This window comes from Echiichthys vipera (assembly GCF_963691815.1).
Source record: "Echiichthys vipera genome assembly, chromosome: 18".
Classification (NCBI taxonomy): Eukaryota; Metazoa; Chordata; class Actinopteri; order Perciformes; family Trachinidae; genus Echiichthys; species Echiichthys vipera.
This window is the reverse complement of record NC_139843.1, coordinates 7,900,464-7,922,264: the sequence shown is the minus strand read 5'-3', so window position 1 is coordinate 7,922,264 and position 21,801 is coordinate 7,900,464. Positions and strand designations below refer to the sequence as shown.

At 41.6% G+C, this 21,801-nt stretch overlaps 1 protein-coding gene across 1 annotated transcript in view; it reads right to left on the bottom strand.

Annotated features, from left to right (window-relative positions):
- Nucleotides 1-20,080, bottom strand: part of usp54b (ubiquitin specific peptidase 54b) — a gene marked incomplete at its 5' end in the record, with an annotated part of 45,274 nt that extends 25,194 nt beyond the window's left edge. Inside the window, 3 exons of the mRNA XM_083932193.1 lie at nucleotides 1,481-1,615; nucleotides 8,691-8,783; nucleotides 19,925-20,080. Of these exons, the coding sequence (XP_083788319.1) occupies nucleotides 1,481-1,615; nucleotides 8,691-8,783; nucleotides 19,925-20,080 (384 nt within the window). The remainder of the gene's footprint in view (nucleotides 1-1,480; nucleotides 1,616-8,690; nucleotides 8,784-19,924) is intronic.
- Between the last annotated feature and the right edge of the window lie 1,721 nt (nucleotides 20,081-21,801).

Below are 21,801 nucleotides of genomic sequence, written 5' to 3'. Positions count from 1 at the left end.
TTGTGACCAATAATATTTTATTTTCTTAATTTTCCCTTTCAATAAATGATGAGTTTTATTCCAAAATGGGACAGCAGTCATTTACAGAATGCAGCACTCACTGATGAGTAAAACTTATGTGAAGATCTGCACCTCAACCGGCTTTATAATAAAAAAAGACACGGAAATCTCACTTTTTATAATATCAGACCTTAAATCATCGACTATGATTATTTTGTTGTTTGATTGATTAATTGTCTGGTTTGCAAAACACAAGAAAACAGTGTAAATCACAATGTCCCAACAGGAGCAAATAAGAGTGAACGAAACCCATTAAAGTCCCACTCCACACACGTCTTAAAGAATGTAAAAACTACTCTGCTATGTCCTCAAAGCAATTTCAGTCAAAGGAAGACGTTTCACCTCTCATCCACGAGGCTTCATCCCTTCCCAGGAGATCCAACAATCTAACCTCAAAGAACTGTTCACAAAAGGCCTCCTGTGACTCCAACGACTGTCGTTCAGACTCAATAGAGCACTAACGAAGTCGAAACCAACTGCCCACCAACGACTGTCACTCTCACGACGGTCGTTGGCACTTGGAGCACAAAGAGTTCAGTGACATCATCGGCCTTGTGAGAGGTTAATACCTGGATCTCCACACCAGTTAGTTGGTCCAGTCCCAGCCTGGTCAGATGCGTACATGAACTGATGAAGCCTCTTGGATGAGAGGTGAAACGTCTTCCTAGACAAATAACCAAGTCCAGTTGCTTTTGACTGAAATTGCTTTGAGGATAACGATGACCTGGACGAATGAGAACATTCACAGGCTTACTCTGCTATGATTGATAATAAGTTTAACATGATTTTCCTGCATAGAAAGTACATTAAAAAAAACAACTCGGAAGCATATCTATTCTTTCTCCCTCATTGAGGAATTTTGCATCTGGCCTCGCCCTCCACTGCCCGTGCTCACACTGCCATGTTTACCCGCTTCCACCCAAGTTTGATGAGTGAGCTGAAACTTGAGATAAAGTCTAACTTGATATTCTTCGCAGTTTTAATGAAATTTAACTTCATAAACTGCATATAAATTGTCTGTATCACAAGTCATTGTAAATGTGCGGTTAAAATAAGGCCTTTATTATCCACCAGCTTAAAGGTACAAGGTGTTGACAAAATAACATGAACATACACTAGCTGCCGCCTCACAAACACACTGAGTCGAAACAAAAGTTGAACACTATACCTTTGGCAAAAACACATTTCTTTGAGGCTGCTGTATTGAATATCCCCTGTCCCCCTGCAGAGTTCTGACTGCAGTGAAGAAGATGGGAGCTCCTCATACACTCACTCAGATAAGCCTTTAGGCAACTCCTCATCTCTCCTGAGTGTGTGTGTGTGTGTGTGTGTGTGTGTGTGTGTGTGTGTGTGTGTGTGTGTGTGTGTGTGTTTGTGTGTGTGTGTGTGTGTGTATGGCGATGTGGTGGCTCAGACTCACAAAGCACTCGGCAGCATCGTCCATGATACCCAGCTGAAAGCGTTGTTCGTCTTGGAAAGTCTTGGCCAGCGCGCTCCGCAGTGCATCTGATGGCAGCACACGCTCACTGCTGAACTGGAACTGGGCAAAGATACTCTGCAAACACACACATACAGAAACACATCGATTCTTTAGTTCACTGTTACAAATACAGTATACGCTGTGCCATAAATGCTTTACCTGAAAATACATTGTGGGGAGTGTGTGTGTGTGTGTGTCCCCGCCCATGCAGACATGTTTATATTTCTGTCTTTATGCATTTACTTCTCTCATACTGACACAGATTGCTCTAGTAAACACATCAGCATTCTGTCAACTGACCCATAAAACAGAACCAGTGGAACTAGTTGTCAACGTGTTAGAAACCAAAGTGCTGCACAACGTACCCGGACCGGACTATAAACGCCACAGCCGGGCCTCACAGCACAGCTGGCCTCAATATCAGACCGTATCAATAATAGATGGCATTTGTAGTGCACTTTTCTCCGACAAAAACAGCTCTCAGAGTGCTTTGTAGCAGTAAAATAGAAACCAAATACAACTGTTGCAGGGGGCTCGGAGAGAAAGCTAGGCCACTGAAGTGTGTTTTGAGGGCAGTGTTCAGAGATGAAGAGGAGGATCAGTCAGTGTGGGGAGGACAGAGCTTTACAGCCGCGCAGGTCCAGGCAACTGCCAGAGCAATACACGCCTCAGTGTTTTTCTGTTTCCGCTGCCTTATTTATATTTGGATAAACGGATGCCATTATACTTTGATGTTGGTCCTACTTTTTGTCAGCTCAGTAAACAGAATATCCCCAAAACGACATGACACGTATGTTAATTTGGTGAAGAAAAACATCGATCCCCACTAATTAGTTGTTGGAATGGATAAATCCACCATGTGCTTTCATATTTCCCATTTCAGCTCATATCTCTAAAACCCAGCCTGGTCGCGAGAAAGAAATGTTGGCATTGTACATTTCTGCAAAAGCCCAGAAATGTTGATATGTGAGGTTTTATGTCTGTGTGCGACTTACCAGGCTTTCACCTGACGCCAATGTAAAATTATTGTTATTATTATCCCCAAAGCAATTTCAGTCAAAAGCAACTGCACTTGGTTATTTGTCTAGGAAGACGTTTCACCTCTCATCCAAGAGGCTTCATCAGTTCATGTACGCAACTGACGAGGCTGGGACTGGTCTAGAAATTGCTTCGGGGATAACGATGACCTGGACAAATGAGAACACTCACAGGCTTATTGTTATTATTAGTTCATACGTTCAGAACAAGTGCTGCGCAAGTCAGGCGACGTGATATAACAAACATCAAACTCTCAATCAATATAGTATTTCTATTCTAAGAGGGGAAATCCTGAAAAAAGTTTGGCAATGTCTTGTAGAAATACCTTTTTGACTTAAATGCCTTAACTGTTGATTGCATTGTGTAATTAGAAGTATATTTGGTTGAGAGGCTTACATGTCTACATAATAATTCAAGGCAGTAATATTAGTATTCACCAGCAGTAGTAACAATAGTTTTTGTAGCAGTGCGGGTAAAACCAGACGCCACAGTCTAGGAAATTACACTGAGGCTCAGGTGGGTTGATCAGGATTCACCTGTGCTTTAAATACAGTAAACATAAAGGCCGCACACTTAAACATTAAAAGATCACAATCTCGTTTCTGACAGTTTTTGCTTAGGATAGTCGTCCCGGGGTCAGAAAAAAATAGGATGAATTGGGGGTGAAAGCTTAGAGAAGAAACCCCAACTAAATGAAATGAAACTGACTGCATGTTTTGCGATTGCACACGCAGTTCTTATTAAACCTCCTCGACAACATCAACGCAGACACGCAGCGCATAGTGGAACCAAATAAAAAGGGGTAAAAAAAGCAATAAGCAATAAATAGTTTTGGTTACAGAACCTAAGCTTTTCCTGAGAATCGTATTCTCATTTCTCCCCACAAAGAGAGAAAAAATTGGGATTCTTATTTCATTAAATATCGGGCAGCCCCAGCAAACAGGAATCCAAAGTGTAGCGTTGAGTTCGAGCAGAGGCCCTGAGAGTGGCTCCTGGCTGAACCTGGACTGAAGAGAGCTGCGGACGACTAAAGAGACAGAGATAAAAGCACGGATAACTTTCTCCAGATTGCCAACGGATAAAAATGACCTAATTTTTTGTTGGTAATAAAAAAAGAAAAACTCTCTATTTTTGACCCACACTCAAACGACCAGAAACAGAAATAAGCACAAGTCAGCTTGACGTGTCGGAGCAGTGGTTGGTGCTCCGCTGGTTTTCTCTCCCAGTGGTAAGTCAATGACTGATTAGCTGGACTGATTAATGGATCTATTACCTGAAGTCACTGAATTAGTTAATGTGTGAGAGTACAACAGCATAAACAGACATTTATGTTTGTCACTCACGACTCAATCAATCAATAAAGGAAACGGCGCATTTAGACGTTTGAATGAAAACGGATGAACATGTGGGACACACTGAACATGTGGGTGGACAGTGAAGAAGCAGGTGAGGCTGCAGGAGTGATGTGAGAATAGAAGAAGAGAGTATCTTTAGTGTGATTGTACAAATACAACGGGATGAAGATTGCAACCTCCATAAACTATAGAAACAAATAAATAAGGTAGAGAATAAGGTAGGAATACAAGCAGCAATAAAGTGACAGTAAGGTTATAACAAACACTAAACCGTATTCAGCAGGTATCTATTAAAATTGTGCAAACAGTGATAGAAACAGAAAATAAAATGATAGTAATGATAACATTAAAAACAGTATCTGGCAGTACTGAAACAGTGGAGGAACATATATGGATGTTTTCCACCATTAAGACATTTAAACTTTATAATCATTGGTAACCGATGTGAATTCAAGCCAACCACGTGCCGCTATGTCAGGTCTCTGGTCTTGTCAGTCTCTTCCCTCTTTCTTTTGTATGAGTTTGTCTCCCTCTGTCTTTTACTACTGCTTGTGTCGTTCCCTGTGTGTTTGTCTGTTGGAGCTGGTCGGCGTGGTTCCGCCCAGCTGTGGCTCATCTCCTCGTCAACGCCTGGATAAATGGCCGGATGTGATTCACGTGCGGCGCCAGACCGTTAGTGCTATTTCGTGGTTCGTGTCTCTCGTTTGGTTGGCTACCTAATTGATGATCGTGTTACCTTCCCGTGTTGCTTCGTTTTGTGTTAATCGTTTCTTGGTTTCCATTGTTATAGTGTCCAGAGTTCCCGTTCCCACCATCCGTTGGGGTTTCATCTCCTGATCCCCGCGTGTGCTTTTCCCCTCCTCTCCACCCGCACCCCTTTACCTGTTTTCCCGTTCCCTGGTTTTTGTTTGTTTCTGGTTTTTCGTCGATGAAATATCTGTTTCAATCTTCCTCGTTGTCTGTGTCTGCATTTGGGTCCTGCTCCTCGGAGTTATTCCCCGCACCGTTCATGACACGCTATTCTTTATGATGAGTTTGAACATGTAAAATATATTATATCGATGCTGCACAACCATAGTGCAATCCCGTTTTATTTCAAGAATTCTTCCTCTTTTTTTTCCATTTTCAAACGTAATTTATCAGGCAATTGATCAAATTTCATGCAGCTCCTTCTGGTGAAAAATAGGCTTAATATAACTTTATTCACATATGCATATATTACTCCCCAAAACCTGCTAACATACTTTTCATGGCTCCCCTTGAAGGCATGATACATGTAACCAACCAACATCTTTCCCTTTTTAAAGGTGTTTTAGTAGCCAAATGTTATTTTATTTCTTACAGACAATCTGCGTTGATCTCTTTACGATGAATTCCCCATATGGAGACAGGGTTGAAGCTCCTGTTGTGGTTGTTATTACTTGACCTATTAGTCAACCTTTGTCCTTTCTCCACCAAAAGTCCACCTGAGCAGTAAGTTTCCAAACATACGAGTTCACAAATCTCAAAAAAGAGCCAGGTATACATCGCCGAATCGAACTCAAGTCGAGCTTGAATCTGTGTGTTCGTCAATTAAGTAAATAATAACGGGTTTTAACATTTCGGAACCCGTGTATCTGACATTTTGGAAACAAGATGGCCGTGATTAGATTGTGTGAAAATGTGATACAACAATACGCTGAGTGTGTGGGTTGGCAACGGGAAAGGTAATGCAGTCGTACTTACTGTGTGTGTATGTGTGTGTGTGTGTGTGTGTGTGTGTGTGTGTGAGTGTGTGTGTGTGTGTGTGTGTGTGTGTGTGTGTGTGTGTGTGTGTGTGTGTGTGTGTGTGTGTGTGTGTGTGTGTGTGTGTGTGTGAGGGAGAGAGAAGAAGGGAAACAGAGAAAGAGAAAAGGAAAAAGGGACTGTGAGCAATAGAGAGAGGGAGAGAGAGAGCATGTGTGTGTGTGTGTGTGTGTGTGTGTGTGTGTGTGTGTGTGTGTGTGTGTGTGTGCGTGCGTGTGTGTGTGTGTGTGTGTGTGTGTGTGTGTGTGTGTGTGTGTGTGTGTGTGTGGTGGCTTTGCTGACTGCAGCAATGCGCCAAGGAGAATGGAGGGGGAATATACCCTACAGAGGGAGGGAGCAGAGAAGGGAGGGAGGGATGAGGCAGAGTGAGTAAGAGAGGGAAGTGTGTGTGTGTGTGTGTGTGTGTGTGTGTGTGTGTGTGTGTGTGTGTGTGTGTGTGTGTGTGTGTGTGTGTGTGTGTGTGTGTGTGTGTGTGTGTGTGTGTGTGTGTGTGCGCGAGCGCGCGCGCGTGTGTGTGTGTGTGTATGTGAGAACTGGTCTAAGTGTGAAGACAGGAACAATCTACACCAACTCCCACATTCATTCATCTTTCCCATTTCTTCTCTCCCACTTTACCCTCTCTCCTGTTTCTTTTCCTATGTCTTGCATGTGTGTGTGTGTGTGTGTGTGTGTGTGTGTGTGTGTATGTGAGAACTGGTCTAAATGTGAAGACAGGAGCAATCTACACCAACTCCCACATTCATTCATCTTTCCCATTTCTTCTCTCCCACTTTACCCTCTCTCCTGTTTCTTCTTCTCTTTTCCTATGTCATGCATGTGTGTGTGTGTGTGTGTGTGTGTGTGTGTGTGTGTGTGTGTGTGTGTGTGTGTGTGTGTGTGTGTGTGTGTGTGTGTGCCTGTGCGCGTGTGTGTGTGCTTTGCTGTTGAGAGAGATAAAGTGTTGCAGTGATTTCTAGAGGGATAGCCACAGGCAGCCTGTGAACTTGTTTGCATGTTTACTACGCGGGCCGACGTCTTTATCTGCTGCAGATAAAGACAGAATCCATATGCAGTCCCTACCAAAATGAAAGAACTCGTAAACATAATTTATTTCTTGAGGTTCTCTAAAAATGGATGCTTTAAAATTTAACACGTCATTAAAGTTCATTTGGAGCGTGTCTCGCTCAGTTATTCAGAGACTTTTATCTCCTTTGCCGTCGGGGACCGCAGCAACAAACAGACTGTGAGAACAATGTTAGATCTGTTTCTGACAGAGGAGAGATGGCGACAGGACAGTTAATGAAAACTGACAGGCAAATGTGAACACTTACCACGGAGACAATACCTTTGATTTGTACACCCACGGCTGAGCCCCACACAGACACACAACACACACAGCACACCCACAAGCCTGCGTGTGAGTGTGTATTTGGAGTATTTTAATGTGGTAAAAAAGATTTGTGAGCACCTCAAGGTGCATGTGTGTAGCAGCCTATCGTGTGCAGCATGCATGTAAGATTTGTATGCATGTGTAGGTGTGTGTGTGTGTGTTTGTGTTTGTGTGTGTGTGAGAGAGAGAGAGAGTAGCATCGCAGCGTGGGCTCTGCTAGCTCAGCGCTTTCAGTCAGCCAATTAATTACAGAGAAGCGCTGAAGACAGAACAGCGTGTAGAACACACACATCGACAATGCTACACACACAAACACACACACACACACACACACACATTGACACTGCTACACACACACACACACACACACACACTAGTAGACCACACCACACTTCCCGTCACTCTAGACACATATTTGTCATCATTGATGCAACAAATGGCTGGAACAGAGCTGCATGAGGCTCGTTCATTATGAGGGTTTCATGATGTCTTCTATTGTCTGTGTCTGGTGCACAGTACGTGATGTGTTTTACATAATGGAGGAGGAAGAAGAAGAAGCAACACAACAGAGGAAAACTAAGAATAGGGCCTGCATTTAAATGTTTAAAAGTCAAATATCAAGTATTTAGAATACAAGTAGAGTAGAGACAACAGAGGTGCAACAGTTCTCTTCCATCCAGAGATTTGATCATTAATATAAAAATCAACAAACGTTCTTTCAAAAGCCTGACTTCGCTTCCATTAGGGGAGTGGGAACAGAAAGTCCCAAATACACACAACCTTTTGTTTCTTTGTGGTACAAAAAAAAGTGAAAACCCGGCCTCGACTTGTGTAGTGAACGGTTCGTTTTTGTTTTTTAACGGTTCCCTTGTGCATCTCTAGTTTATAATGAATGAATAAAGAATGATACAAATAAGATAAGATCAGACGAAAAACAACAGAAAAGAGAAGGGAAAATCTTAAATAATAAAGAAACAAGGCAACAAACCAAAGAAAGGACCGAAGGAAGCAAGGAAAAGGGTAAAAAGCAACAAATCAATGGTGGATCAGTTAGAGACGATACAGAGGTATTATCAACTGTCACCTTTATTCTATATTTACTGTTGTATTGTATAAATGAAGCAGGTACTTGTCTTGTGTTTGTGTGCAAATGATCTTTTGTTTCTCCTTTTTTGAAACAAGTAATCAAAAGTACCGGTTGCAGTGGTTACATAACCTCCTGCTGCTGTTTATAAGGAGACCATCTAAACCCACAAAAGATGGAAGAAAAGAGAGGAAAACAACAGAACTTATTAGCAACATCCTATGAGTTTATCTAAGGCTTTGTGTCATGTGTCACAGCTGTTGGATAGATGCAGTAGGAAATGTAGAAAGTCTCCCAAAATGGAAACACTCAAGCAAAGTACTCATACATGAACACCACTTCAGTCAACGCGCTTCAGCTCCGACCTCTGGTTTACATTTCCTACAGCAGTGTTTGTGTATTAAGCAGAAAGAATAAACAACAGGGTAAACTGCGACACAGCAACGCCAACACAGCAGAGAAATGTGCGCTGCTTTTGGGTTTACAGTAACAAACCATTAGAGGACAAAGGGTTTTTACCTTTAAAGCGCAGAAGATACACGAGTCCTCCATGCACTTGTGTGTGGTCAGCTGTCGAAAGCTTCTGCGGAAGATGTCGAGATGCCACAGAACCTGAGAGGCAAAACACACATTTACACACGGGGACAAAGAAAGAAATGGAGCACCTGTACGGGACATACTTTATATTCTAGTTTTAAACTCAGGCTTATTTCCCTTTTACTGTATGCTTTTTCTTATATTGTTCATCCTCTATTCTTTTGCCCTCTCTTTTTCTTTTTCAGCAGTTTGCCAACAATCTAACAGTGTGTTTCTTTAGTCCTATGGATAGAAAGGACAGTCCAGGCTCTACTTAAAGTACAATAGTTCACACTTAATCTGTGTTTTACATGGGACCAGTCCCAGCCTGGTCAGTTGCGTACATGAACAGATGAAGCCTCTTGGATGAGAGGTGAAACGCCTTCCTAGACAAATAACCAAGTCCAGTTGCTTTTGACTGAAATTGCTTTGAGGATAACGACAACCTGGACGAAGGAGAACATCCACAGGCTTAGTGTTTTACATGGTTTCTTCATAGTTTTTGCTTCACATGCTTCTTTTTCACCAGGATCTTGCTTGAGTTTTTTTTCAAGCCCACTGGTAGACTAATCCAAAAGTCTTATTCATACATTAAAAAAAGAAATCTGTATCTACATCAGTGGAGCCACAAGATTTCTTCATTTCTATATTTCTATCATAACATTGTTTTAATGTACGAAGGGAGATGTTAAACGCGCTTCAACAGCCTCACAAAGAATAGCACGCCTGTCCAGGACTCTTAGAGCAGAGCAGTCTTGTATCAGCACAGACGTAGCAGATCTGGTCCGAAGTACACTGGAGAGACACGATTCCTAAATCACCTCCCCTAATTAGGAACTGATTCAGCACAGAGAACCAGGGAGGGGACAATGAAGGGTTTACAGTTATACAAAATAGAAAGAAAAAGATATGGCATCAGTAACCACATCCATAATGCATAAAGGTAAATGATAATAAATAACTACGCAACTAATAAGTCCATAACAATAATAAAAAATAAACTGCATTTAAGCAGGGTTTACAATGGAGAAGTTCGAAATTGTACGTAGTCAAGTTTTCTACAATTCTCAAGTCTCTCCTGTCATTATATGAATAATAGAATAAAACAAGGCAATATTTACCAACGTTAGCTACTTTTCCCTATTAGAGTTTTACCGTTTTAGAAACCCTGTTAAATAAACAGTTATGGTTGGTGACATGACAGCTAGGCGTTGCCGGTTTCTATAGTGTTGTGGAAGTGGATTTCTTCAATAAAGATCAACAAACAGGATCAGCTTTTTCTCCGTGGTTTATTCTGAAAAAGTATTTTCCTCTGCAGACAAAAATACGTTCACCCCTGCTTCCTCACAAAGCTCAGAGTTTAGCAGGAATGCCACAGAGCCCACCGGTGCTCAGCCTTTTAGAGGAGACAGACAGGGTCACAAGGTAATAGATAGAACGAGCTAAGCCTTGGTTGGGTGACGTCTTTAGACCAAACAAAACATGCCTTAGACATTACAATCCCCCTCTGAACGTCCCTCATCACAAGGTCTCTAAAACAGGGTCCACATAGGCCATAAACACAGTCAAGAGTTATTTGCAAGAAACAGGATGTACAGAAGCACAGATATGCCATTATACCATGTCAAGAGGCAGTTATATATGTTATCCATTTAGCACAAACAAGCTATGTACCAGTCATATGATATGGTTAAACAGAGGAGACACTGAACTGCGTCTGACCTGACAAAACTATGATTATGAATTAGAAATATCCAAAATTCCCACAACAATAGTAACACAACATGCTTTCTGGATGAGCAGCAGTCAGGAAGTGACTGAACGAGTGATGGAAAAACTTGAAATTATTTTTGCTGTGGCTTAAAAAAAAACAAAATATTGTGGACCACTGATCTGGAATCATTATCTGGATGTTTAAATGTCAAATGTTGTCAAAATAACAAAACCCTCTTTGTGAGACTGCTCTGTTACCCTCAGTTCAGAGGCTTAAAAGCTCAACTGACTCACACAAACGTTTACGACTGTTACACTGCGCACCATGGTTCAGGGATTGCCTTGGCAACCTCAGCCACATTTATGTTTTGTTGGAGCCTCCTTGATTGGTCTTGATTGATTTAATTTGCATACAAGAAAAAACAACACTGCAATCCTGTTATCAGGACTATTAAATCTATTATTTATTTGTTTATTTGTGAAAGGAGACGTATGCTTATTTACAAGTTTGCATTTTGAGGATGCAAATGAGCTGTACTCAAAATTTAGAGCATTAAGAAAGCGGACCACAAATATTTTCAGTGTAAAGATACGTATAATGGAGTAATGGCGTCCTGAGTGGAGAAGTCCCTCTCCCTCTGCATGTGTTGTAATTAGAGTTTAATTGATCTGATCGTATTTCACATATTGAGGAAGGGTCCGTGCCGTGGCAATCTCGCTTATCTCTTTAAGCCCCCCGCCTGAAATAAAAGCCCAGTCTGCTGGTTTCCAGGTCTTCGGCATCTGTGCTCTCAGTGTCTCTGCACCGTCCGTCATTGCAGATGTGAAATGAAACTTTCTACTGTGAAAAAATCCCCAATAAATGGTTCTGAATCGGACACTTTCCAGCTGGAATGTGATCCGAACTTGGGGCAAAATTAACAACATCAGCAACCGAGATTACAGGTTTCTCTGGCGTTAGTGTGTGTGAAATGATTGTAAACACTGTAGAAACAAGCTGGGAGCAGATGACAATATAAAGAAGTCCATCAAGAGGTCACATGAGCTTGAGCTGAAATGGAGCGTTCAGGACGATCTGTAATCTGAAGAATATGCTCACAGGATTACTTTTAGATATGTTTTACCTCATTTCTTGAAGCTTTGGCTGCTTTTAATATGAGCACGCAACAAAGTAACATTATACAGAAAATAAGGAGAAGCACGATAGGTCCCATTAAATAGGATGCTTTGTCTAACTTTAGATGCTCTGTACAGTGACTCACTTGTATAGATTCAGGGGCAGAAAGCTTCACTGTGGCTTTAAAAGCTGAAGCAACATTTGCTAAACTCACAGCGAATCAAATGACTTCCAGTAATGCGAGATGGTTGCAGAGAATCAACACCCCAGTCTGCAGCTCTGTGTTGCTCTCAGCCATTTCCAGCTAATCGTTTGTTTCCCAGCAGCTCCCACTGAGTGTGTGTTTTTTTTTTTTTTTTAACTCTGTACATTTTCAGCAACAAAACAGTCGGAGGGAGAGATTCAGTGGGACAGAAAATGACCAGCACAAAACTGGAGACGATGGAGAACACATAAAAAACTAGTAGAGAAGTCGTCTGCATGGAGCAGGCCCCTTCGTGTCCTCTCTCTCTCTCTCTCTCTCTCTCTCTCTCTCTCTCTCTCTCTCTCTCTCTCTCTCTCTCTCTCTCTCTCTCTCTCTCTCTCTCTCTCTCTCTCTCTCTCTCTCTCTCTCTAGTGCATAATTAGAGGAAAGAGCTCTTAGTACGTTCATTCAGCATGCTGAAAGATAATATTGACACAACACTGTCCCTTAGGCTTCGACCGAGATCTGCAGCACACACACTTCCAGTATGCACGTACAGTTGGAGGTCCACATGCAAGTAAAACTCACACACACAAAACCAATATGTATGGTAACCTTAGCAATACGAGTGTGCACTGTGTGTGTGCGCGTGTGTGTGTGTGATAAGGAGAGAGTGATAGGTGGAGGAGAGAGGGGGCGGAGGATGACAGACTGCATGCTGACGCTTGTGTATGCGTTCTACCTTTCCCCCCTTTCCGTTTCCCCTCCTCTCTCCGTAGTTTATTTGGTGGTGATGAATCGGCTCCCTGCACAGCACTGCAGCAGCCACAAGGAGGGCACACGCTCTCCATGCCATCTCTCTTCATCAGTATCTAAGTATCTATCCATCCATTTTTCTCCTACTCTGAACACGTTCTCTGCTGTTTCATTTGTTTTGTTTTTTTGTCTTTCTCCCGCTTTGCAGGAGCATCTCAGAGAAACAGAAACTACGGTTTAACTAAGACACAAAGTGATGGAAACATACACAGAATAGAAACGGACCTCATCAGCTCACGCTTTTAGGAAGTCGTCATCTTCCTGCTACTTTGTCAGTCAGGTTACAGACAAAGCTAACCAATGACGCTGGATCCAGAACTGCCAGTATCTGATTGGCTGTGGTGGTCTTGGAAAAGGAGGTCCTGTTCCTTGTTTGTTCATTACACACATGTATCATGTCTGACCTCATCTGAATCCGATCACTGTCCACTTCTATCTTTTCTGCACTACAGTTCTGCACTACAGTTCTGTCATATACACCCGTTCTGTCATATACACCCGTTCACATGTCTGCTTACATCTGATACACGCATGTCTTTCTACATCTCACGCCGACGATGTCCTCCGTATCTAACCTGTACTAACACACTAACATCCTGACACTTATTCTAACCTGTACTAACACACTAACATCCTGACACTTATTCTACCTGTACTAACACACTAACATCCTGACACTTATTCTACCTGTACTAACACACTAACATCCTGACACTTATTCTACCCTGTACTAACACACTAACATCCTGACACTTATTCTAACCTGTACTAACACACTAACATCCTGACACTTATTCTACCTGTACTAACACACTAACATCCTGACACTTATTCTAACCTGTACTAACACACTCACATCCTGACACTTATTCTTCTCTTACACTTCATTCTTGTTGTTAGGTTAAAATGTTTTTGTATAATTGCACTGTCGTTATTTGCTGCTCTGTGTGCCCTGAATTGCCCCCCGGGGACAAATAAAGTTTTTTGAATTGAATTTGAATTTGAAGTAAAAAAAAGTGTGAAATAAAAAAGTGAATTTTGAGCTCATATCTGTGCTTTGGTTTAAAAGGTCATGCTTTCCAAGTTGGCACGTTACAATCCTTAAGATTTTCATGAAATCAAACCCCAATGTGATTTATTATTTGACGTGTTTAAGTTCAGTAATTATGCCTCTGTAGAGTAGTGTTGTGTTGCCTATGTGGCGGTCTCCCTCGCTTGATTGGGATTGCCTTCTTACACACGCAGGATTCACAGGAAAACAATAAGACCAACAAAGGCTGAGACAGCGTCAGTGTGTCGAAAGGGTGAGATTTTTTTCGTTTATGAATTCAACTTTTTATGTGCAAGAGGAAGAATGGGTGATTTGATCTTTAAAAAGTGACACAGTCTCACTTTAAAGTTCTTGTTGTTATTTTACAGCGATAGCACACTACACTGTATTTATTAATGTTTTAATTAGCGTCTTTGTGAGAGATGACTCCTTTGTTGTTTAAATGTCAATAATTTGTGAATAAATTGACTTTGTTCCGGATGTTATGCATCGTCTTCCTGCAGTTAATGGCTTCGTGATGAACAGTAAGCATGGATAAATAATTCATTACACACAAATAAAGCCACTGGTTATGATGATTATTAGGGGTTATACTCCTTATTTTGTTGCCTCATAATAAACTTTTTTTATTATTATTTTTGATTGGTACTCTAACACCACCTGTATATACAGATTAATCTAAAAACTACAAAAATTGGAATCCTTGTGGTATAAAAGCATGAAGCAAACTCGAGACATAGTAGGAAACATCATCGTTGTCACAGTGAGGTGCGATGTCTGGCAGATTACTGGGGTCTGATCAGCTGATCAGCATCACATGGCTCCTATGAACCCACATCTTATTCAAATAATTTTTATTTAATTCATTTACTTTTGGTATGGTATCTGTTCTAACAAGCTCTCAGTGTCACTCTGCTCTCGGCTGTTATTACTGTCTGTGTCGGTTGATTTCCGCCCTCCAGGACCTCCTCCTGCTCCTCCTGTTCCAGTCTCCTATTACCTCCTTTTCCATTGCATTTTGTGTATCACATGATACCGCTGCCATGGCAACAATCAGTTTCTGAATTTTTCTGCCGTTTTGGCCCCGGTTATATGTGGGTTTTTCACGGCAGACATTTCGACTTGTCATATTTGGAAAAGCGCAGGTGTTGCTAATAACACTCAAGTGTCCCAGTAAACCACGACACTGACACTGAGGAAACACCAGGACGCCGACCCTGAACTGTGTTATCCACACCAGCGCTTTTCTTTGTGACATGTGACAAAATGTCATAAGTGAATATGTGAATTGTCCTCGGCGTTTCCCACCTCCGACCTTTGCACCCGCTCCCCACACAGACATGCCTCTCTCCCTTGACTCCACCTGCTCTGTCTCGCTGTGGAGTTCAAACATCACCAACCAGAAACGTTACAAATGTACTTTTCCTTGTGTTCTGCAGCCACAGCTGTTTTATCGTGCTTCCTGCTAAATCCTGCACTGCTGCTGCTGCTCGGACTCACTGGGAAGTAAAGCCTTTTCTGCCTAATAACAGTGTAAGATAATCTATGCAGTGCATGGTCCCGTCTCTAACAGAAACATTAACGCAGACCATCAGCAGAAGTACTTGAATAAGGTATTTCTTCAGCTGCAGTGCAACCCTGTCCTCTGGAAAGTCCATTTCTATATCACTTTATTGTTTTGCCAATTACTTTGTGATGCTTTACATTTAGACTACACCTTAAGTTTAAGGTTTAGTGCTTGAAGTCACTGCAGACCTCTTCTGCATTAAACCACGAGATCCTTGGAGTTGTTTCTAGCGAGTTCTGTATTGTAAGTGTTTTAATGGAAAAGTCGTCTGAGAACATTTTACTTGTTGCGTACAGTATCAACATTTTTGTGAGTGGCTGGGTATATTAATTAAAAACATGTCCTCATTACGTTAGCAAGGCAGGGCAAATGTATTTGTATAGAAAATGTCACACCCCAGAGGCAACCTAATGTGCTTTACAGATCACACGGGTAAAGGCACCAAAATGAATGATAAAAACAACAAAAGCAAACAAATAAAAGCACACGGAATAAAAACTTTAGCTTGGATTTGAAGGTAGTCAGCGTTGGCTCAAGTCTTAGCTCTTCTGGCAATTTGTGACACAACTGAGCAGCATATAAGCTAATAATAATATGAAGTCTTATTCATAGAAAATACTTTTTAATTTCCTTTAAAATGTATTTGCTTTTGTATATAAGTAGTATATAAACTCAATTTTCTGTGGTCCTGCAGTGGAGCCCTACAGCTGGAAGCATGTGATACCGTATAATGGAAATGATTTGGCTGTATTGGTCTGCCTGCTGACCCAAAACATAAGAGATTATGAAAACTAGAAGCAAAATCATTGCCACGTCCCTGACTGACAAACATCAATGTATCTGTGATACTGCATGGATCACAGCGAGTGTGTCTTTGGGTCTCTTTTCCTTTGTCAAATAATTGAGACATCTACTTATTTCTCAAAGATGTACCTCACTGCAGGAGACTGTAACATTGCATGTAACTGACTTTCAGTAACTACTTAAACACAGATAATAAAGCTTTGTGATAAAACAACAGTCCAGAGAGCTTTACAGGGTTTAAATGAATCTTATATTTACTCTGAAGTGCCAAAATGAAGTAATACGTTCTTGCTGATTTCCACGACTATTTTTCCCTAATCTTTCTTCCTTACTGCTGCATAACACACACACACACACACACACACACACACGCACACACACGCACACACACACACACACACACACGCACACACACACACACACGCACACGCACACGCACACACACACACACACTGTTGGGTGTGTGTTTCTGCTTCATCAAAGCCTATAACTCCTTTAGCTATTTTATTTTTCACTGTTTACACAGAGAAAAGTTGCTGAGTGTATTACACTTCACCTCAGAGCACCTTCCTTTGCTCTCATTAAATTTCAAACATCCACAAAAAACCACCACCACTGCTGCTACTGCTGCTACTGCTGCTGCTGATCCTGCTGCTTCTGCCGCCCAGCAGCTCCACTGCAGCAGCGGGAGGGTTACCACCTTGCCCAAGGGGCCCCTAGGGCCAGGAAGCAGAAGAGTATTTCACTTATACTATTATTAAGTGCATTGAGGAGCAAACAGCAGCTTGTTTTGTATCATTCTATAGTGAATAAATTTGACAAATCAAGGAATTTCAAGACCACCATGAGCTCTGGGAATATCTGAAACATATGTTTTCACCATTAAATATTTAAAATGTATACATTTATGCATTTTTATAGACAATGAGGTCAATAAGCAGCAGTACTGCAAATAGAGGGAGTCTGTACTAGACCTGAACTTTGACCCCCCAATACACACACACACAGACACACACACACACACACACACACACACACACACACACACACACACTTAAATGTATCGACACTGTGAAACAGCCAACATGCATTTCTATACTTTAACATTCAGCGTGTGTGTGTGTGTGTGTGTGTGTGTGTGTGTGTGTGTGTGTGTGTGTGTGTGTGTGTGTGTGTGTGTGTGTGTGTCCTTGAAATGGCCCACTTCTCTCCCCGCTTCACATGACTTTGTTGAGGCATTTTCATAATTTCACAAATAAACCGTATGTCCTTCACTTTGTCTTTCCATCTATCTCTCTTCCTCTCACCGCAGACACTCCTTTTCTTTTTTTGCCCCTACCTTATCAGACTCTTTAATTCCACTCTTTCTCTCGACAGTATCCCCTTTAGTCTTCTCGGTTTTTTCATACTGTATACTCCTCATCCCTCTTTCTTCTCGTCTCCTCCTTCGGCAACTTCTCTTCTTCTTCGTCGATCCTTCTGCTCTCTTCAACTCTCCCTAAGCTTCTGCCCCATCATCCCCCTCCCTCTTCAGCTTACTCCAACCTCTCTCTCTCCTTCCCTCGCTCTCTCTCTTTCAAGCCAGTAGTCAAGAGGCATTTATGTGTATGTGTGTGTGTACAGAAGCTGAGGTTGTGCCAGCTGGAAGTCTTGGGAGGAGGGAAAAGAGTTGTGTGTGTGTGTGAAGAGAGAGAGGGGATGCAGCAGTAGCAGCGCAGTGTAAGCATCTCCACACACAGACTGGATGTCCACACTGAAGCCAGACTGCCATCGCTGCCAAAACCCACGGAAACACGCAAACACCCGTTAATATGGTCATAATCTCATCCCTGTCCTGCTTAAATATCAATTTACTGCAGAATAGTGGGCGGGGGGTATGAAAACTGTGGGTGCACTGCATGAGTGTGTGTGTGTGTGCGTGTGTGTGTGTGTGTGTGTGTGTGTGTGTGTGTGTGTGTGTTAGTGGTGTGCAGTTAGTGCAAATGATAGATAAGTGTGCATTATTAGAAAGTATTTTTTAGCCAATAACGCACAGACTATGTGTCTTTGAAATGTTCCTCATGTGTCCCATAAAAGTACCAGTGAGAGCGCCTTCTGTCTTTATGCCCCTAAACTGTGGAGCTCACTGCTGCTGGATATTAGAAGAGCAAACCCTCTCTGTGTTTGTTTTTAAAAAAGGAAATTAAACACCTCTCTTTTTTTTTATCTGGCTTTAATTTGAAATAATGTCATAGCCTGAGTTTTAAAGTTTTAATTCTGGTGTTTTACATTATTTTGGTGTTTATTTCATTTTATTCTGTTGGCTTTTTTTGTTAATGTTTAACGTTTTATTTTTGTGTGACGGAAATGACAATGTACATGTTGTTTTTAAAACACAGGACAAGACCCGTTCCGTATCCCCTCGTGATGCAGAAGTCCTTTATCTGAGCACACAATGTTCAAGTATGACGAAGGTTATATACCTGTTTGTATGCTACTGAGAAATCATATGATATGAAGGTGACTAATGATACTGCTTTACCTCGTACGTCACCCATCTAAACGCTGACTATGTATTCGTGTTTTGTATAAAATGAGAAGTGCCCTTAGCTCTGGGTCTGTCTCTGTAGCAGCCTGTGTTTGTGGGCGTTAGTCCTTTTCTGAAGAAAATGCTTTGAGAATAAAACCACGGAGAAAAGTCAGAAGTCGTTTGGTGTCTAATCTTTGCTGACGGACTTCTCCCATAACTATTGTGTATTTGTTTTATTTTTGTCTGTGTCCATTTATTTTTGTTGTGTTGTCGTTGACTTGAGACAAATCACAAAATTCGATATTGTAAAGACAAAATGATTGGGATGTGAAAACTGTCAGACACACAGCTTCTGTCATTAACATTCATTCAGGAAACACTTGCTGTCACTATAAAGCACAAGCACATAGAACAAGTGTAGTGAAATTGTGCTTTTTTTAATCTGTAAAAGCCGTTTTTTTATGCATTTTAAACATGTAAGGGTGCATTTTTAAGGTGTTAGTAGAGTCACATTTTTTTAGTTGTGTTGGCTCTGTACTCCAGAACATTTAATTTGAAATGACACAGCGGCTATAAGGTAAAAATGCAGATTTTCAGCCTTGATTCAAGAGTATTCACGTCCTCATCAGATAATCAGTCTAGGAATTGTGTCCCTTTTCCATCTGTCCAGTTCTAAGGGATCAGAAAGTCACTGGACAAGTTAAAGTGACATTAAATCAAATTAAATCATCATGTTTATATTGTATTTCAGTGAGCGTCTACAACCCGCAGCCTTGAGCAGACACTTGGCTTCTTCTTGTGATGCTCTGCAGACCTGCACTGCAGCCACGTACCAACGGGAGGACCGATTCTTTTCACGCAATCAGTTCCTTTGAGTTGATTCATGTTAACATATCTAACTTTTGAATTCTGATAAATTAATTTTAATGATTGATTCATCAACCTCGCTTGTTCATTCAGTGGCATTTGTAAACTACAAGTGCAATTTCTGACCATTTGGAATCAATTTCATCTGCAAATGCACGTTAGACGGGTTCATCCGGTAAATACCAGACACTAAAAAGAGTGTTAATTTGTTAAAATGCTTCTTCTGAGGGCTTTTTGGTGTAAGTCTGCTCTTCAGCAAGTGCAGTGTCTCTAAACACTCCAAAAGGCTCCAAATATTGTACTATTGACATTTTTTATTAGCAAATAAAACTGCTTACAAAATGGGTAATGAATCATGCCGAAAATATTTGGATCCTTTGGACCAGAGTGCAAAACTTTTATTTTACGTTTATTAGAACTGGTGTGATTGAGGCCAGTCAAGGCTGCTACATGAAAAACACGTTAATCCACTAATACTTGTGCGTCGCGTGTGTTTATTGTGCATGTGTGTGTGTGTGTGTATTTATTGTGCGTGTTTATCCAACTGACCTGCAGAGCGCTGTTGAGGAAGCAGCTGTTCTGTCCCGGCTCGTTGCTCAGGCCTTTGCTGGGTGCGATAGAGTTCATGTTTCTCGGGGTCACCAGCCCCTGCACCCCGCCTACTGCTCCGCCACCCGATGCAAAGTAGTTCCTCTTCCACGACATCACTACCTGGACGCCCCCGTTTCCACGGCTAGGCGGGGAAGGGGCGGGGCAGCAGACCAAGCAACGGCCTCTATGTCACTCCCATGAGACAGAACGATGGAGAATGAGAAAAAAGCGGAGGAGGAGGAGATGGAGGGAGGAAGAAGAGGGAGTTGGCAGCCGTAGATCGAGGAGATGCAGTGTGTCTTGGATGGGGATTTGGCACCCATACAACCCTCCCCCTCTCCAGCCGTGTTTTTACTTTAAAATCTGTCCACTTGCTGGAGCCAGTGGCTGGCTTTTACTTTTTCTTTTTCTTTTCTTTTTTTTTTAGCTCTTTGGACTTAGCAATTTGTGTTTGAGGACACGGGAGTGTGTCCAAAGCGTCCTCCAGCAGATTTTGTCGGTTAGGCAGCACGTCTGCTCCCATGTGGGGACCCCTTCAATGCTGTCTTCTCCTCTTTCACTTTGCCTGTAAGACACAAACACCAACCTGTTAGAACTCCTCACCAGAACAGCTAGCAAGAACACACACAAAAAGATGTCCAAAAACATTGTTAGCAATGTGGAAACAAAGAAAAAGAGCTGCAACCTGCTGCGCTGAAATATTACGCCAACAAGCATTGGCCAAAAGAAGCAGTTCCTTGAATGGCCACTTGAGTCTGGCACCAAAAGAGTCGAGCCCCATAGACCAACATGTTAAAATTCCCAACTCGACAACAGAAATAAGCATTTACAGCCTGGTACAAAAACGGTTTTGGCCACTGGGAGCGAGCTAGCTTCAGAAACCTATGGGTGACGTCAGAGACTACATCTGTATTTCATACAGTCTATGACAAAGTTTCTGTTTAGGTGGTTAAAATGGCACTTAGTCACTCTCCAACCCGAAGTTTGCGAATACACCGACTGCTGTTAAAATTTAAAGCCTATCCTAAACTGGTGTAAGGGAAGTTTAGCTCCTTACTGTTAGCAAGCTCACTGCTGTTTAGCAGACAGAGGTATTGTTATATTATATTGTTGCAATTAAATAGGATTAAATCATCATTTAAAGGGCATTCAACAATAATTGGCATTCAACAATATGTGTCAAAATCAGGGGGAGTAACATCCAACAGTGCCGCTTTTTGTTGCCTTTTGGCCTTTTTAGCTAATTGTTTTGGTTTGATTTCACATTTCAGTACAGTGTTGTCCCATTGTTCAACAATTGGTTACACAAACAAGCTTATAAACCCCCTGTACCATACCTGTCCAGCACAAAACACAAGACAGACACAGTTAGCGAAAAGCTAGCTTTAGTGAAGATAGTTGAACATTTAGCTGCTAATGAAGCAGAAGTTGTTGTCGACCAAAGCAGAGAGTAAATATTGGACTTACATTTGTTAGTTTGAAAGACATTAAAGGAATGCTAATGTTGTTCCCTGGCTGATATTTAAGCAGGCAACTGTTTGATTTGTCAGCCATGACAGTTATTAACCCTAAGGAAGTTTCTGCGTTTGTTAGCTTGTTTTAATGTTATTCTGCCCACTAGTATTAAAATATCAATGAATCTAAATGTACCATTTCATTGCTTCTGCACCATGAATCATAAAAATCATCACGGTCAACAGTGTAAGGCTAGATAAAATGACACAGGGGTCGCTTGGAGAAATCTGTTATGTCATTTCATAATCGGTACTTAGGGACATTATCTGGAGCTTATACTGGTTCAGGCATCGCTATGCACAACTTCTGAATGTGTGTGA